Here is an 18,311-nt window from a genome sequence, read left to right as displayed (position 1 = left end):
AAATGTTTGCGATAAAAAATCACCTCGTTTTCATGACGAATTGACGCCCGTTCGTACCCTACCCATTTAACACGCATTAAGCTATTTACACATCGCCTCGTTACCAGTTACTGGATATCGTTCGTCCACATACTTTTACCTCGGTTGGTTATATATGCGAATCAACGAAATTAGATCGCAACATCTACGTAACGCGTAACGTAACATATCCGATATAAACCGTAAGGTACGAACGATTCTGATTCGCATCGAAAAGCAACGACGAGACGAAACTGATCGATCGCCGTAACGATGTGCCGTTGAATCCCAAGGAATCTCGAATAATTCTGCTACTTGATAAATGTATACGTAAACGTATTCGGATGACTTTTTTTTCGAGAAAGAAAGTTCTCGCTTCTAATTCGCAGCCCCATTAAGTCTGATCAGCGCGATGCAATCAATATCGGTTAATTAATTACCGCGCGAAAGAGCCACAGTATCGAGTCTCAGGCTCATTAATATTGACTTTGTAGCATCCCGCGCTCGTATATCGCGCGCTTTTTCGACGTTCTTGCCCGGAACGGTGAATGGAAAAGCACGTTTTCCCAATCTCCCCGTGTCTTGGCTATCCCGTCATCCCCTCTCCGTGTCCAGTCCTCTCGTCTGACTCTCGCTCACGGTCTTCTCTTTATCTCTGGAACGGAGGTTGCGAGCTCGCACGAAGATTATCGAGCTTGCACGAAGCGGGGGTGTTGGAAAAGTGGGTTGTGTGGGTACAGGTCTGGACGTACGCTAGAGACTTGCCGGGCGAAGGGGGTGGTGGTTGGAGAGATGGGGTGGAGAGACGGAGTGGGAAGGGGGTGAAGAACGGGGAGAGCGGCGGTAGGGTGAGTTTGGGGCGCAGGTTGGAACGAGAATGGTATCCGTGCGCGAAAGCTCATTGGCAGCATCCAGTGTCATCGCGGAGCTCGAGACGCGCGCTTCGTTTTTCGCGAGGGAGGTTTCAACGTTTCCTTCGATCGGTCTATTCGACGTATCGCGATTACGAACTCGGTCCGCGTCCCACCGTTTGGGTACAAACTCATCGACTATCGGGCTCTTGGTCGTTTCCTTTTCGAATGCCTGCCACGAGTCGATATATTATTTTCGCTTAAAGGTAACAACGGAAATTCGGTGATCGTTAGATTTTTTGTTTACGTGGATGCCGATCGTTGCAAGTGAACGCGCGATGTCCAAGTTTGTTGGTCCTTGGTGAAGTTTTACACGTTATCGGGAAGACGACGGAACAAAGTTGTGGACGAAATCATCGCGAGGATCGATGGAAGTAGTGCGCGAGGGTACGACAGGAACTCGAAAACGGCAGGGAATAGAGATGTCGATCGGAGTTTCGAGTGACTGAGTAACGCGAGCAAGTGGCCTTCGGACAACCGATGACAGCAGATAGTAGCACGTGTTCCCGGCGTACTTTGGCCAGGACTTGAATTCACCCTGAGAGAATTTCTTCAAGACGATGTTGTGAAAAGTGTGCAAACAGCCGTGCAACGCTCGGAATATAAATAACGTGGCTCCGTTGGGAAAGAAAGTCGAAGGATTACCACCGTGACCCGGGTAAGCCGACGTTTAGTTTCTCCGAAACATTCTGCGAGGCCGTTGTTCCCGCTATAATTTCCTCGTGGAACGTCGAGCGACGGTTTATCGAACGATAAATTTGCCCGCGGCTCCGTAGCTTATATTACAAATTCCATTCCCGATAACGCATCGATTTGACTGCAGAAATGTTTAGTAAAATCGACAAGGTAAACGAGGAAGATTCACGATAACGTGCCGGCTGACCTGTATTTCATATTATCCCACCGTGTAGCTGCCGCTGGATACGACGCGATCGTCGAATCAGAGGCGAACCTGTTATTTATTCCGATCAAAGCGACACAATAAAAAGATCAAAGATATCTACATCGGATTGCGCGCAACCTTTCCCTCCGATCGTGAACCAAATGAAACCAACTATGTACTCGCTTTAACATGATGCGTGCGACACCACATCCTTTCAGAGGCTATACGTATAGTTCGTTAAAATCGAACCCCGTATTTCTGATAATTTTTGAATCCCTTCGATTTCTCGTCGCCGGAGGCAGTTGGTCTTTCTTTTTTTTTTTTTTTTTTTTTTTTTTTGAAACGTTGACGAATGTCGACCATTTATCAGTACTGCGCTGGATCCTTGTCAACGAGCAGGACAGAAACGATATCGCGAATTACGCTTGCTCGATTTTATTTCTATTTTTGTTTGCGTCGATTGCGCAGCGTGGGTGTTGCCAATGAACGCAGTGAGAGATTCGTCGGTCGCTGGTCGATAAAAAATAATACGTTTCGGTCGGCGATGCGCGAAGCGACAATCATCGTACCACTTGTTCGTCGTTCGTTGAATCGCTCGGATACCTACGTTTCCCCCGACTTTCTCTTTGTCCGCTATCTATCGGAATGGTCCTGCTCGGGCACAGATTTCGCGAAAAATATAAGACGATCCTTTAACGATATCGTTACGTAATACGCGCTTCGCTTCGCGTCTACATCTTTCCTCGTTCCTGTTTTCTCCCAACAACGTTACTCGTTACGTTGTCGGTACAAAATTGCAACTAATTTCTCTTTTGCTTGTCACGAGTCGAGGTTGAGGTTACGCAAACTTCGCGTCTATGTAAAAGTATTAATAAAGCAAGTTTGTCGAATACGCGTTTTGCACGACGTAAGTATGAGCATGGTAAGAACGGAGCACAAAATTGCACGGGAAAGAAGTTTGACTCTTAAAACGGGGTCTCTTCGGGAATGGCTTTATGGTGGCAAACTTGGAGAATGGAGTGCGCTTGATGAACGAAAGTACAAGTAACTGCCTATTTTAAACTTCCGAAATATGCTGCGTTGCACGGTTCTCGTCGTACAACCAAGGTTCACCCAAAGAAAAACGCAGTATGTAGTCTATATGTACTCGAGCGAATTAAGCTCTCCATTATAATTTACGATAGTTTGCATAGACCTCGCCCTCGCTAAATCGTCATAAACAACTGACCGAGTTGTTTACGAATAATTTCTATAGTATTCCTTTGACGTCGAAAACACTGGCGACGCGACAACAGCTTCGACGACTCTTTCGAACGTTAATTTCTCAGCTTTCGCAAAACTCCCTCGTTAAGTCGAGTCGGACGCTTCGTTAGAAAACGAGAACCGATCGTTAGGAGGGCGAAGTCCAGCGCTGTCGGTTTTTCTTGAGATTTTCTGAACGAGATTAAAGACAAATTCGTTACGTTCGCGCTCCTAAATCGAAACGTTTCTTTTGGATCGGCCCCGAGAAAATTAGCCCCGCCTTAAAGGCGTTAACTCGGTTAATCGTCGCCTCTTTGACGTCGCATCGACGAACCTTCAGAAATTCTACAGCATCTATTCTACGACTTCTTTTTCGTATTCGAGCTCGACAGTGGTCACTTAACATCTTTGCGAAGAGACGTAAATTATTATTCAAGCGATTGAACGACGCGACATATCGTAGTCACGATCGAACGCGAAACGATATCTGGGAAAGAAGTTTACGAAAAGAAGAGGTAGCGTGTTTCTCGAGAAAGTTCGAGCTGGAATCGTAACACGAATCAAGTGGACAATAAAGTCTCCCTATTTTGTCGAACATGCATTTCCAGTGGACAGATCCCGAGTCACGTATTTGGTGTACGATAGTTCAGCTCGGAAGTAGAGAGAAGTAACTTCGTGCGTCCGATGTGGAACACATCAGAAAGACAACTCCTCTTTCCGTTGGTGATACCAACACAGCCACGTTTCTCTTCTCTTACGTTTCCCCGAAGCATCCCGGGAGAAAGGGTGGATGAGTAAAAAGTACTTACAAAGTGTCGTAGACAGTGAACGTGTTCCGTAATGTCGGCCAAACGATGGCGGTAGCAACAGCAGCAGCGGCAGCAACGGCAGCAGTACACCGATAATGCCGATCACGGAAATCGAATTCGAGCCGACACACCGGTTGTTCGTCGTCCTTCCCGTTTCGTTGGCGAACGCGTGCCACGATTTAAACTATCGCTTCGTAAATCATAAACTCGAGTGTTTCAGAAATTCTCCAACCGTTTACGATCTATTTGCTCGCGAATATGTTTACGTAGCTTTAAATCTCGATCGCGTGGGTGAGCGTCGTTCAAAGCGTCCGCAGCTCATAGCTCGATATTACCTTCTGCGTGGTGGCTCTCTTTATACGATCGTTCGTGTGGCAACATATCGGCGATAAAACCAATCTTTATAAACTAGTGTCGGTATCGATCTAGATCTCCTTTTCGCCAGAAAGAATCGCGGTAAGCGCAATTTTTGCTCTTCCAAGCAACCGACTAAAGGGGGAAAAATTGATTCGGTCAAAGGAAAGGCGTGAAAGATAAAAAAGAAAAAAATAGAAATCGCTTATTATTTGGTATCATCTTCGAATGTGATTTCAACGAATAGTGCCAACGGCGCGAAGTGACGATGTTATATGCACGTACGATGTGCGTTAGTTGCGATACCACTTCGAAGGAAGAACGAAGTTATTCGAACGAACTGTGTTATTCGATCGCGGAAGATGATAAACGTGGGAGGAAAAGGAGTTTCGTTTACTAGCAACTTTCTCAGAGTCAAACGGAGCACGAGCATCGTTACCGACAGAAGTTCTAGCTACGATTTCAGATCGTCAAAAATAGTCCAATGAGATATTCCATTCGCATTTACCGAGCAAACACGAAAACGGTCAACGTTGAATCAGACAACGATCTGGAAGAAGTCGACGACTAAAAACGAATCTTTGATCAAATCTTCCAACGTCGATGATGAGAAGCAGTCGATGGTTAACCAGCCGGAAGAAATTCAATTCGATTATTTTCTTCGTTGCCACGTTCCGATTCTCATCGAAATCGCGTCGGTAACCGCGTCGTTATTAATTTCAACAGCGTTTTAGATCTCTGGCTTTAAGGCCGATGTATAACTTATACTACACGACACGGATCGTCACGCGACGTTAACGTCGCGTATTAATCGCTGACGAATAGTGCGAACGGTCTCGTTTAGGCTGAATGCACACAAACGACGTTTTACAGCGCGATTCCACTGCGATCATACGTCTTTCTTTGTTTTCCCATTAAAAGAGACAGTTTCAGCTAAAAACAACGAAGACAGACATATGACGCAGCGAGGACACAGCGATAAAAGGTCGTTCGTCTGCATCGGGCCTTAAAACGCATGTTTCAATGTCCTGTCGTACCGATGGTTGCCATGCCATACCGGTGCCGTTGCGCTATGTACCAATCCTAGCTTGTTACTCATGAGAATGTTTATCGGAATTCTATCGTGCCGATTGTTTCAGCCGATCTACTTCTCGATAAAAGTCGCGCTGTAAAAAAGCGACGACACGTCACTGACCCGATTCCTATCTGTAACCTGGAAAGAGAACGATTATCTTTCTGTAAAAAGTATCTATTCTCTCGCGTTAGTCGAGATCGTCGTAAAGACCAATCTCCGTCGACTGGCAACGTCTAAATAACTTTATGGTATTTTGTTGATAGACAAGAGCGTCTGAGATCCCGCGAGCCTCGCTCGAAGTACAAGACGTAAACGTCGTTAGGATGGTTCGAGGGTGAAATTGTCAAGAGACGCTCATCAGTATGCTGTGGATATTGATCGCAGTGACGTGCATCGAGCTATCGACCTTTGCCAACGCACAGTCGAAAAAAACTACGTCCATGCAAGAAGATGCGAACAACACCGAACCAGATCATCCGAGTAAGTACTTTTCTTACTCTTCTTTAGTTTTATTTCGAGTTGTTTTGCGTCCGGAACACATAAAACGGGAACGTCGGCTGTCGAGTAAACGTATCGTTGCCACTTTAAAGAAAACCACGGTACTTGATTCGTAAATGTGTACCCGTATTTTCGATTTGCCAAACGAAACTCCGAAATAATGCTTACAATGTCTCTCTTATACGTGTACCGACATATATACGTACGTACCACTCTCGTGCAGCAAGAAAAACAATTTGTTAAAATGGTTGCATGAACGTGCTTCGGCTGGACGATGTTCTCTTCTACTCATCGTGCCACTGCATCGTGGCAAACGAACAGAGGGTACGTTACCGTGGAATAGAGAAACTACTCGCACAAATTACAGCGTGAAACTTTTTCTCTAATTTATTTGCGCATTTCCGTACAGCCGGCAAGGTATCAAAATTAATGTGTAATGGATACGTATCTCGAGACTGAACCCACCGGAACTCCTCATATCCACAACTTTTTCCGATACGCGTGTGAAATCGTTGGCTTCGCTCGGCCAGCAAAATGTGTTTTCTCCAAAACGATCGAGTATATTGTAGGCGACGAAAATTGGGAGGATTAGGTTTAGATTCACAGAGACTCTCGTCGATCCTTGTAAGGCAAACGTTAAGGTTCTGCGATCGTGAGAGGAGCAAGGAGAAAGCACGTGGTAAGAGGGCCGCTGAATTGTGAGAGTTTGCAACGGGGATTTAACAGATTAGTCAGGGTCTATAGAGCGTGCACTTTATAAGTCCTGGATGAAACCAAACTAATTAGATATGTATGGTCGGAGCGTCGCTGTGGGACATATAATTAATGCGGTGCACCGGCTAAATGAGAAATTAATTACGATATGGAAATCAGAAGGATCCCACGGCCTGGTTTACCATCGTTACCTGGGGACTAGAGTCCCCACGGATCTACTTTTCTTTGACCCGGACGCACGTGCGGAACGTGAGCTGCAACGAGGCACGTGTTACCAGAATAGGACGATGCACATGTGCCGGGTAAAACTGTGATTCCACTCTTCTCGTTGAGAGGATACAGTTCGTCGATCGCGGAACCTACCGTCACGTCGCGTCGGGACGACTTCGACTCGCTTTCGTGCCACCTCCCAAACACGATCGCCCTTTACCTCCGACACGAGCGTGGGCGTACTGCCTTCTCCAGTCGACGAGATACTCGACTACTCGCCCGTCCCCTCTAGCCGCTAGTTGCTCCGTGATGCTCGATAGTAACCGCGTCTCGAAAAGAGGTTTCGACCAAAACGCGTTTCCCTAGATGGTTAAATATTAGGGTTAAGAGTTAAGGATCGAGTTAACTCTGTCGTTGAACCGAGGCCAACGAAACTACACAGTTTGCTCTACACCCTACACGATCTACGAGCCGGTTTCCATGAACTTGCTCCCTGTTAATCTCGTTGAAAACCGAAACCCACGGACATTCGCGTCTGTCCCGGATTAGTTTCCGAAATTTGGATTTCCGTTGGTTGGACAATGGCTTTGCCTGTCTAACTCCTACCTCGGAAAACAGCGAGCATCGATTCGATACATTAGCGCACGCTATTTAAACAATGCCCCTGTTGCCGGGGAATCTACATAGATAGGAAGATGCCTCCGATAATTAGAATATTCTGAAAGGTTGGTCGAGATGAATTTCTCGGTTATCCGTAGCCTCGTTGATTAACAAAGATCCAAAGTGTGTTGGTAGATTTTATAAAACGAACTTTGAGCCAATTAAACGAAGCACTCCGGATATTAACGAATTGGAAAGAACGTTTTCTCGTCGGTCCGAGCGTCGGGAAATTTTATCGCTTCATCGAAGAACCGATTAAATTTCCCCGTGTTTCTTCCACTTTCTGCTCGGACATCTTACTTTTCAAACAGTAATTCGCAAGGAAGGCTCGGTTTCTCCAAGGCTTGAATTTTGTTTATCGACAAGTATCGGTGCAACGTGTACAACGAACGATTCGGAACGTTGTAACTTGTCGGCTATCCTTTGGAAAAGAGCGCGAGCGAGGCACCGAACGTGTCGGTTCCTCAACAGCGTCCTTTGATTTCTAAAATTTCCGCGTCGGTATTGGCTACGCTAACGAGTTTACGAGTTTACTAAAGTATTTTCTTTAGTGGACTCAACAAAGAATTCTAGGATCTGAGAGACTTTTTAGTAGACTCGGGTATATTGGAACGCAATCTGCTTCCATGGTTATTGGATTTCAGTCTTCGCAAACAAACGAGAGTAACGCGTAAATTCGAGGCATGAGTGCGCGGTTAAAAATCGATTCCGGGATAAATATATCGAAGCAGCGATCGAAATTTTCCATGTAATCTACCAGCAGAGGATAAAAGCTCGTTTCCTCGCGTAAAACATTGTTTCTCTTAACCTTTTTAAACAGATAAAAAGAGCAACGGGGAAAGTAACGCGGACCGACGCATTTAAAGGTCTTACACTTTGTCCCTGGAACGCTTAGACGGGAGATGGTAGAAAAATCTACGGTAAATATACCTTTAAGTATCCTTTCAAAGGGTGGAGGGTGCTCGTTCGCCGAGAAGAGTTCGGTGCGAGGGGGGGGGGGGAGGGGAGTAGCGAAATATCGCGGAAAAATTACCTTCCCAAAGGGACGCCCAAATAGAGAGAGTTTAGATAAAAATTTCCTACGTTTGTCACGGTCCTTCCTAATTAAAGGTTCCGAGATTAATGCCGGTAATTTTCCACCGCCCCGGGCAATCGATACCTTCTCGCTAGGACGTTCAGCAACGAATCTCCGTCCGATTTTCTAATGCCCATTTTCCAACTATTAGAAATTGATCGCGCATGGAACACATATTTTTATGTATATCTTCGGACACGTCTCTCAAGTATCCTTGTAAAGATGTGCGTTAATTTAGCAAATTTTGACGTCGCGGCAGAAGACGTTGCAGATTCGAATTTGCTGGTCTAGGTTTTTAGAAGAAACGAGCGATATATCAGTTGGCGAGATTTTAAACCATTATGGAGTGTGTTCGGCGAACTACGTACTCATTTCGGATATAAGCTGCTTTCAGCCACGAGCGCCTCTTCTTGCTAGCGCGGAGGCAGCGTATCGCGAGACTCAGCTGGTTACACGAAACAACGATCAAGCCGCTCTAACGAGTGTTTAAACTAAGCTTGTTAACCATCGCGAACGAACAAGAAGCGTCCAAGTGAAACGAACGCGCGTACTACAGCCGTCGAAGCTTTACCCCCTCCAAAACCAGCTGTCATCCCTTCGAGTTTCTTTTACATCCGCGTTCGGTGCAAGTTCTTCGAACTTAACGCGCTACCGGAGGAAAACCTAAATTGAACGGGAGGTACTACTTTCGTTCGCGAACCGGATATTAACACGATATTCGAAACAGCCGCCCGTAACCCACTTAATCGAACGAAATTTGTCACTCGCTAAATTTTAATTTGTCCTCGTTAATTATCCTGTTGGCCATGTTAAAGGCAGCAAGTCGATAAGGGAGAACTGTCCCAAGAGCCGATATTTCGCTACAGCATGCTAAGCTTCTCTGCGACACGAACCTCGAAATGAACGTGAAATAATAATTACCTAATTACGTACTACTCACAGGGGTGTATTAAGAGGATTCCGCATTCTCACGGTACATGTAATCCCCGATGAAATTTACACGCGCCCTATCCACAGTATCGGACCGATGAGAACGACTTTCCGATCCTGCTTCGTTCGAACAATTCGCTCTTCCTCTTCTTCCCCTCTCCTCCGCCCTCTCTCACTCTCTCTCTCTCTTTCTTTCCTTCTTTCTTTCTTACCGAACCGACAAAAGATTTGTACAAAAATTATACTGAATTTTTTACGCGTGCGAACGTTGTATCACAACCTATTCGTATGTCGAACAATATGGTCGTATCCTCTTATAACTAAAATCAAGCACTTAAGCCAGGATCGATGTACACCACTGACCCGGTTTCCCAGAAAATGTGTTGCACCGTAGCTAGATGAATTCGGCAAGATCGTTTCGTATGAAAAAGATCAATTTCCGTTTCTGCAAATCGTTCACGTGCCTTTCGTTTCTACGACAGCCTCGACGAAAGACGTTCAAAAATTCGTTTCTCTTATTCCTTTCCTCTTTCTTTCTCCTTCTTTTTGTATTAATGCAAGCGTAACACGTGTGCGATTGGATGTTGGAGCAATGCCGGCGATGCAAGATCTTTCGATCGTAATCAAACGAAAACATGTATGCGCCACACATTTCGCTGTATCGATTTTCCTTGTATTGTTACCTCTAAGGGACATACATTGCTGAGTTTAATAATGTTTCATTAAAGGTTCCAAAGGAAGGATGATATTAAAACTTGCGCGCTATTAGAATTTCGGATTTAACCGCGACGCTGTGGCCGCGTTCTTTCTCTGGCTAATATTTTTCCCTTATTTTCAGAACAATTGCGTTTAAACGTAACGACCAATTTTTAAAACTGCAACGGAAATCTAACTATAATCAAAAGCCCACGAGCGAAATTTCGGTTTTATATATTGCGCGCGTGTTTTAAAAAGTAATTGTTTTTACCATTTGGAGGAAAAATTTGAACTTTAATTTCCATTGTACGTACTCTCTTCGAAGAACGATAATCACGCGGCGTATCTTTACGATTTCAAACAGGAAATTACGCGCAGCTGTATGGTTACGTTTTGTATAGGAACCGCACATCTGCGGTTGATATCACAAAATCCTTTGGTCAATGAAAAGCCGTTATTAAATAATGATTGTAATCATCAGCCACTAATATTACGCGAACATGCGTAAATAGAGTAAATATGTGCATAGCTGTCGGTCGCTCGATACGGTATCGAAATTATAATTCTAGTGTTTGTAGCGCAATAGACGAGGTGATTCTTTCTCTTTCGAAAACTGGTCAATTCATCGCAGAGGAGATTTCGTTTCATTTCGTTTCGTTTTATATTTTCTTGGTAACGTCGACCAACTTTACCATAGAACCAGCTGGAAACGTGGTTTGTAAGTTACGGCGCGCAAGTTACGCGTAACCAAAATGCGAATTCGAGAGTAATGACGACGCAGTTGATCAAAGGAAGTAAACTAGTTAGTAATTAATCAAGTTGCACTCGTGAGCGAACCAAATATTCTAGGAGATTGGTTTTCTGCCGTCAGTTTTCGCATCCTGTATCTCGAATTTTCCAAATCGTGTTATCCTTACGTCCCTTATACTCCGTGCGTATGGTGTTCGTTAGCGCGGCCCAGTCAAAGCGTTCCTGACTTTGCGTATTGATAAAACTCGAAGCTTTTATTCGATATTTTTGGCGAAACGAGGTATCGTAATTTCTTTCGTTAACGTAGATTATCTTGGCATAGACGTTGCGCGAAATTTCCATAAACGCGCCATAATAACGAGAACACTGCCGTATTTCTACCGAAAGGCAAAACCGACCCGACTTAAAGTAAAACTTGTTACGCTATTGAAAACTTCGTTTTCCTTACGCTTCTCACTTTCTGTATACTACGTCGAATACCAGTCATTTGCATCAACTGCGAATTCGCTGAAACGCGTATACCGACAGTTTTGCTCACGTTATCGTCCAAAATTCAAACAGCTTTCCAACTCTTGTTCTGTCACACGCTCTAATTGCTAATTTCGTTTTAAACGCTGTTATTCCAAACATACATAGCGGATTAACGCGTCCTATTTTTCCCATATCCACGCAACTTTTCATCCAAACGTACGTCCGTTTCGAATATTTCCAATTAACCTATGTTTCACGATAATTACGTTTCTTTCTACGTATCGTCAATTCGTTCGTTCACGCAACCGAATCTATCCATTCGCGTTCTCCGTTTGTTCCTATAACGTTTGAAAGTACGTACTTTACGGCAACGTACTTAGGCTTTGCGAACCCTCGTACCGAGGAACATGGGTCGTTGAATGAATTTTAAGCGGGCATTTATCCAATTTAGAATAATTAAAGCAAAAAGATCGAAAGCGGAATTTAACCTCGAGAAGGAAGGCTGGATGAGACGTAGGAGCTCGTAGCCGCGTTATAATATTATGTAGTTAACGTTTTCGCAAAGAAGCGCGCTTATCAGCCGTAAAACAAGACGCTTACAAAGTGGACCAGTTGAAAATGGTAGAAGAGAAAAGTGACGTAGGTTGACCGATGAATTCCCTCGAGGCGGTTGAAATTTTAATTAATCGGGAGTACAAGGAGCAAGACATTTTTATAAATTTATCTTTGCTTCTTCTTTTATTCAACCAATTTCTTCGCGGTTCTCCAGAATCAACACGATACTGGTAGCGTCGCGCCGATCTTAAAACGCGCCGCGATCGCACAACGCTTTGATTACGTTTATCCGACGTCTTTGCCGAAATTCGTTGCGCTTACGTCTCTTAATCGTAGATTAAATATCTTTGGTATTAGCGAATTTCTAGAAAACTCGTAAAAACACTCGTTCTCTCTTCTTCCCCTCCTCTTTTATCTCGCATCGTTCCTTCTGCACCGGTCCTTTAAAAACGACATCGTCCATCGATAATCGATCTCAATTACGACGAGTCTGATGCTCGGAGAATCGAATCGGGCATCGAGAACGGTGAAGCAGCGTCGTCCGCTCCAAGGTATACCGGTTAACGACGTGGATGTCGACGTCGGGTCCGATAATCCGCAGTCAATTAGCACGGTAACCGATTTCCAACCACGATCACCGCGCCACTCCTCTGTACGCATCGAGACGCACGGTTTTCCATCCTCTGAACGCAAAATCCGCATTCTGCTCTGCTTCTGCAGCTACACTGACCGGACACACCGACCACCGGATCCCCTACGACGTCCTCTTCGTCGATCCACGAATCCTGCTGAATACAGCATCGATGTTTACCCCGGCGGCTAAATCGTCTAGCTACTAGCATATACGGCAAATGCATCGGATGGATGCCACTTCCGATAAGGGTTCGATGCACCCTGCCTACAACGGTTACGACCTTTGCTCTAACGACAACGTCTAGCTCCGTCCACGGATATCTCGCCTCGGCCTCGATTACCACCGGAACCAGCATCCCTTCGTTCCACGATTCCCGTGAAACCTTCGAATTAGTGGTTTTTTCAATAGCTCGGTCTCAATTGCTTTCTTCTCCTGCCAAGAATACGTACGTCGCGTATTTTTCGTTCGAAGAGAAACGTCCAGTACAAACAACAAGCACGAAACGATCGGATAGAAGCTTTGACAGTCGGCTACTACGCTTACAGCGTTATGTGCATCAGTGTTAATGAAATTCTGCTTATTACATCGATACTTTTTCGTTAACGCCATGAATACGCTCGGTCAATTACATTTTCGAACCAACTAATCATACTGTACGGATGAATAATTACAATCGCGTTGTGTTTAATCACCGTCCTGTGATTTACGTTCGTTTCGGGTGAAACGAGGACAGGAATCTGAATCCAGACCGAATATATCGGGGAAAAAAGAAGATATTTGAAAACCGAGCATCGGTCTCGCTGTTGGCCAAATTTTCATTCGCGTAACAGAGTTTCTGGCGCATGGATAATGTGCGTACGCAATAACCCTTACCAACGATCTGTGCTATCGTAACCCTATGAATTATTCTAACGGTATTCCGATATCGTTCGATACCGTACGTTATTATATTCTGTAATAAACAAGAACGTAACACCGACGGGAAAGTAGTTAAATCGCAACCACGGACGTTATCTCGTAGCCTTAGAAACGTAGAAGAATAAATTGAAGGTAAGACGAGGGAGTATCGTCGTCGAGTTGCAGTAGTAACGGGTCGAGACAGGCCAGACACCGTAAATCGCGGTAAGAGGTTTCTGGAGGGAAAAAAGTCGTGGCACGAGAGTTCCATTCCGATATGATTTTAAGACGAACCGCGTCTCTCGAGGAAGAACAAAAACGAGGCAGTTCGGATACCTAGAAAGGGAGCCGAGGATACGGAAACGGAGAAAGGAGAAAAGAGCGGAGGTCAATGGAAGAAAGATGAAAGAAAGAACGAAAGAAGAGATAGAGCGCTTTCGATTTCAAACTGAATAATGCACTCGGTGCCGTGATCTTTGCCATTTTCGCGAATACAATTTCTCTGTTGGAAACGGGACGGCGGGCTTCTTGGGGAAGTCTTCGTTCCTACGTCAATTACATCGATTCCTTTCTGTTTGTTCTTTATAACCAATCTCGGAAATGTACACGCCTTTTTCTCTTTGCTCGAGTCACGGTTACTAAAAGAAAAAAGTGGAACGAGTCGACTGGGAGGCGACGCGGCGAAAAAATGAAACGGAACGGAGAGAAACGATGACGAGTCGATAACAAAGCAAAGACGAACTTCCATTTTAATAGCACTTAAGTTTGCGTGGAGATCGCAGCAAATCTCAAAGGTGGTGACAAAGAGCGACATCGCGTGACCGGATATCTCGTTTAGTTCCACAGGTCGCGGGTTGCGTTTAGAGCCGTAGGAAATCACGAAACCGTAAGTGGCTTTCGTTATTCTTTATCCTGTAAACCAGCCAGTTAGTAAACAGCGAACTGGGCGGGAACATTCGAACGGCAAGCAGCTCTGGCGAGCGGCCAACATCTCGTTTGTCGATGGATTTGACGTTCGCTCGTGAGACATTTCTCATCGAGGCTGTCGTCGCGCCAACGTACAAGCATAGTTTTTTCTTTTTTTATTCGCGGACAAATCAAGATTAAGCAGGAAAGCGATGGATTTATCGATGCGGTTCGATCACAATTACTCGATTCTTTGTCAAACGTGTACGTAACGTGCGTTCGTAAATCACGAGCGATTAAAACGAAAGCGAAATTGATCCGTGCCCGAAAAAAGAATACGAGCACTTTCCACTATAAACAACGTTATAAAATTAAGCCGCGTATACTCCAAGCATGTAACGTTTACAGGACCATGTCGTAAACTTGAATGTAAACAGCGAGTTTGTGTACACGCAACGCTTTACGGGTGCACTTTGTGCAGATTTCGATCCGTGTAAAATCAACGTCCCTCTAGCGTATGTAGCAAATTGAAGTCGCGTAACGCGGTTAAAAGGTGAGCACGTGGTAACATTAGCCGCATACGATTGTTTGCGAATTACTCGGCCGTCGGCTTCGTTCTCCGTTCCACGAGAACACGCCACTATCCACAATGATCACCATCCGCCATTGTCCTCGTAATTCTCCTGCTGTTTGACGCGTTTCCAAAGTATCAAAGCGATGGGGCTTCAAGACTATTCTCTTTCCTGAAACGAAAATTTCGGATTTTCAACCTGCTCCCGTTTCCTCCAACGCGCCACGTAAATCACGTACCCGCATTTTTCGCTAAACGAACCATCGAGTCGTGTGAAAGGTCGTTGTTATCTCGATACCGTACACCTACGCTTAGAACCAGATGCGTCAGAAAAAAGACAAAGGACCTCCTAACTTTGCGACCGATCAAAAACCCATACCCGCTTCGCCGTTACTTTCGACTACCTTTTCCGAAGATGCTGCGCGAAAAGAAGATCTCGTCATTTTCAGCGATACGTTTCTCAATATTATTTAACGCTACTTACATTTGGCTTAAACGGGATCGCAACAGGCTGTCCCATTTACCATCCGAGCGTGAAAATATGCTGTGCGTTCTGGTACATTTTATAGCTGGCGAAATGCTTCAACGCTCGAGCGAAGATTCGTCGCGCATAATACCTGCTCATGGTTAAAATGGTACAAAAGAATTGCGTAAGCTTTTTCGCTGGCAAAGCAGGTCGATTTTCCGGAAAGAATCCAAACAAATATTCATTTTCCACGGTAATTATTATATAACCAAGCTAACGTTGTTCGAAATTCCACGATACAATACAAGATATTTTGCTCGCAAAGTAATATTTTTCTTTTTTACCCGAGTTTGTTCAAAGGGAAAGTTTATCTTCGACTCTTGAGCGTTCACCGTGTTTGTCGAGTATCGATGTTTTAATTTCCTTCTCCGCTAACGTTGACTCGTACCACTCGGTTCGTTCTTTCGTTCTTCGCGATTCGAATCATGGTCGATTACCTTTTACTACTTTTCTTTCAAAAGGTTCCGCATCCCTCATTAAGAAGGACCCGCTGCTTTAGAACTATCGAACGGTATTCGCCACTGCTAGCCGTCCATAGTCCTACATACTCTTTATACGAATGTTTGTTGAACCGATTCATCGTTTACGGCGCTAGGGTTTCCTTGTAGCCATCTTTCAAAACTTTCACTTCCCCTCGGCCGTTCCATTTTCCTTTCCTGCGGAATAAAGGCTCATAATGTATGGCGAGCCAGCTGCACCGAAACCTTTACGACCCGTTTTCCGCCAGCCCGGTATTCCATCTCGGCGACCGGACATAAAGAAGCAGAAAGATATTCTGCTTGGCCTATTCTTTTTGGCCAACCTCGCTGCTGAGTAGAAGGTATTTGCTAAATACGGAATTTCGCCTTGGAAACGATTTCTCGTTTATATCTCAGCCTTCTTTTCCTTTGCCATCCAAATTACTTCCGGCCGAAAGGATCGACTGTCGTCGTTCTCCCGCGCAAAAAGCATTACATTGCCGCGCAGCCGCATGCCGCCTCTTCTGCTCGCACCTTGACGACGCTCTTCTGCCGACAAAAAAAGCCAAAATTCGCGCGATATCGCCTCGTCTCAGCCATAGAACTTCTGGCTCGTACTTTCGGAGGAAGCGATATTTTCCGTGGTCGTTCATGGAATAGAAAATAAAACGGTTTCTAATCCGACTAACGCAAATTGACCGAAACACGACTTTAGTTACGCTAAATTGCCGTGAAACTGAAAGGAAGGAAATCGCGTAGCAAAAATTTACTGAATACAGGACAGATTGGGTACCGAGGGGAGGAAAGGGTGGACGAAGTGAACGAAGAGGGGAGCAGGTTGCCTCAAAATTCTGGTCCGAGTTTAGCGTCGCAGTAATTATACTCATCAACAGAAGTGTCACAAGCAGACTCGCTTTATTATATGACCGCTTGACAGTGCCGCGCGACATCATTGTTTTCTAAAGAATTTAAATTAAATTCCGAGTCGGCAAAAGTCCCAGTACACAATACGACATTGCTTTACCTAATAGTTTTCGATCTACATTAATTAGTTCTCGTTATGCTGGCCAGCAACGAACACGAAACAGACAGAAATTCCTAATTAATCAGCCTCTCCATTATTGCATACTTTAAATTGATGAGTCCGTTTAACAAATATAATCGAACGAAATATACATATGATACATACATATGTACGTACGCTATGCATGCAATGGACGCGCGTTTCATCGATAAGCGAGAGTTAGAAGATCCCATATAAAGGCATTCGCGATATAGTCCACGTTACTCGGAAACGATCGACCCTCGATCGTACGCGCGTTTAAACGGTTAACGATCTATGAAACAATTTCGACGACGTTTTCCAATTTTCAGAGCGTACATTTTTCTAACGTAATTGATTGACCAAAGAGCTAATGGCGTGGTGCTTCTTTCCCGATTACAGCGGATAAAACGAACTTCGACATTACCGCGTAACGATTTGCGGAAGCACGTACTTACTAGCAGAAAGTCGTTGTAATGCGGATGTAAATGCAATACGTGTTTCCGCGCCAAACGCATAGAGAGTCGGAACGTCCTCCCGTCGCGCGATACGACGACGAGTACCAAGGCGACATCGACTTAAATGAATTTCACCGACAAACTCCACGGTGATGTCGTCATTTTCTCGCGAAACTCATTTTACGCGACCGCAAGAGAATACTCCCGCGGAATTCGTATCGCATCGGAAGATTTCAACGACTCGGCTCCATTTCGTTCGTATCTTTTGTTCCATGATCGCGTTCGTTCCGATGCGATCAAGAAGATACACGAATGTTACGTGATTCCGATGAAAGAATAGCAGCGGCATGATGCATTTCGATAAATAACACGGCAACGAGGATTCCTTGTGAGGCAGGATTTACTTACGAGGCCGATCATATTCGATTGGCAACTAGGTGATTGTCATTAGCACCTAATGACAAAATTCGCAATCACTTAGTTGCCAACCCAACAGATATTGGCGAGTCATCGACGTTAACTTACGATTCGCATTTAAGCGATTAATGCGCGTGGCTAATTACGAGCTTAGAGAGGAAGAACGCACGGAAACCTGACGCGTTTCAGTCGAAGGTAAACCTTCTCGAGAAGCTCGGGAAGCTCGAAAAATTCAAAATGCTCGGAAAGCTCGAAAAACTCGAAAAGCCCGAAAAGCTCGAAAAACTCGAAACGCTTGAAAAGCTCGGGAAGCTCGAAAAGCCGTTCAAAAACCGAATACGGAAGGATTATTCATGAACCTTGACGGCAACGACGGCGGGACCAAGTTACTCGATAAAAATCTGCATTATTACCGGAAGTGCTCGTCGTCGGTACGAACGAGGGACGGAACAGTGAGTGTCGTGAACCGTACTTAAGTACCCACTTTGCGTCGATCCACCGACAACCGATTTGCTTTACCCGGGACCAACGTTTATTTATTGCTCGCGTAC

General features: G+C 44.9%; 1 protein-coding gene across 3 annotated transcripts in view; it reads left to right on the top strand.

Moving 5' to 3' along the window:
• The first annotated feature begins 907 nt into the window (after positions 1-907).
• The window catches only part of LOC126871701 (hemicentin-1-like), a 103,381-nt gene continuing 85,977 nt past the window's right edge, over positions 908-18,311 (top strand). For 2 of the 3 annotated variants that reach the window (XM_050630793.1, XM_050630792.1), the window contains exons 1-2: positions 910-1,587; positions 5,556-5,772. In XM_050630793.1, coding sequence (XP_050486750.1) covers positions 5,655-5,772 — 118 coding nt within the window. In that variant the 5' untranslated portion in view covers positions 910-1,587; positions 5,556-5,654. Of the gene's footprint in view, positions 1,588-5,555; positions 5,773-18,311 lie in introns of all 3 variants that reach the window. The other variant, XM_050630794.1, reaches the window with a different exon arrangement.

This window comes from Bombus huntii, chromosome 12 (genome assembly GCF_024542735.1).
Source record: "Bombus huntii isolate Logan2020A chromosome 12, iyBomHunt1.1, whole genome shotgun sequence".
In the NCBI taxonomy this organism is placed as follows: Eukaryota; Metazoa; Arthropoda; class Insecta; order Hymenoptera; family Apidae; genus Bombus; species Bombus huntii.
Note: the sequence above shows the minus strand (reverse complement) of the source record. Positions and strands in the feature narration are given on the sequence as shown.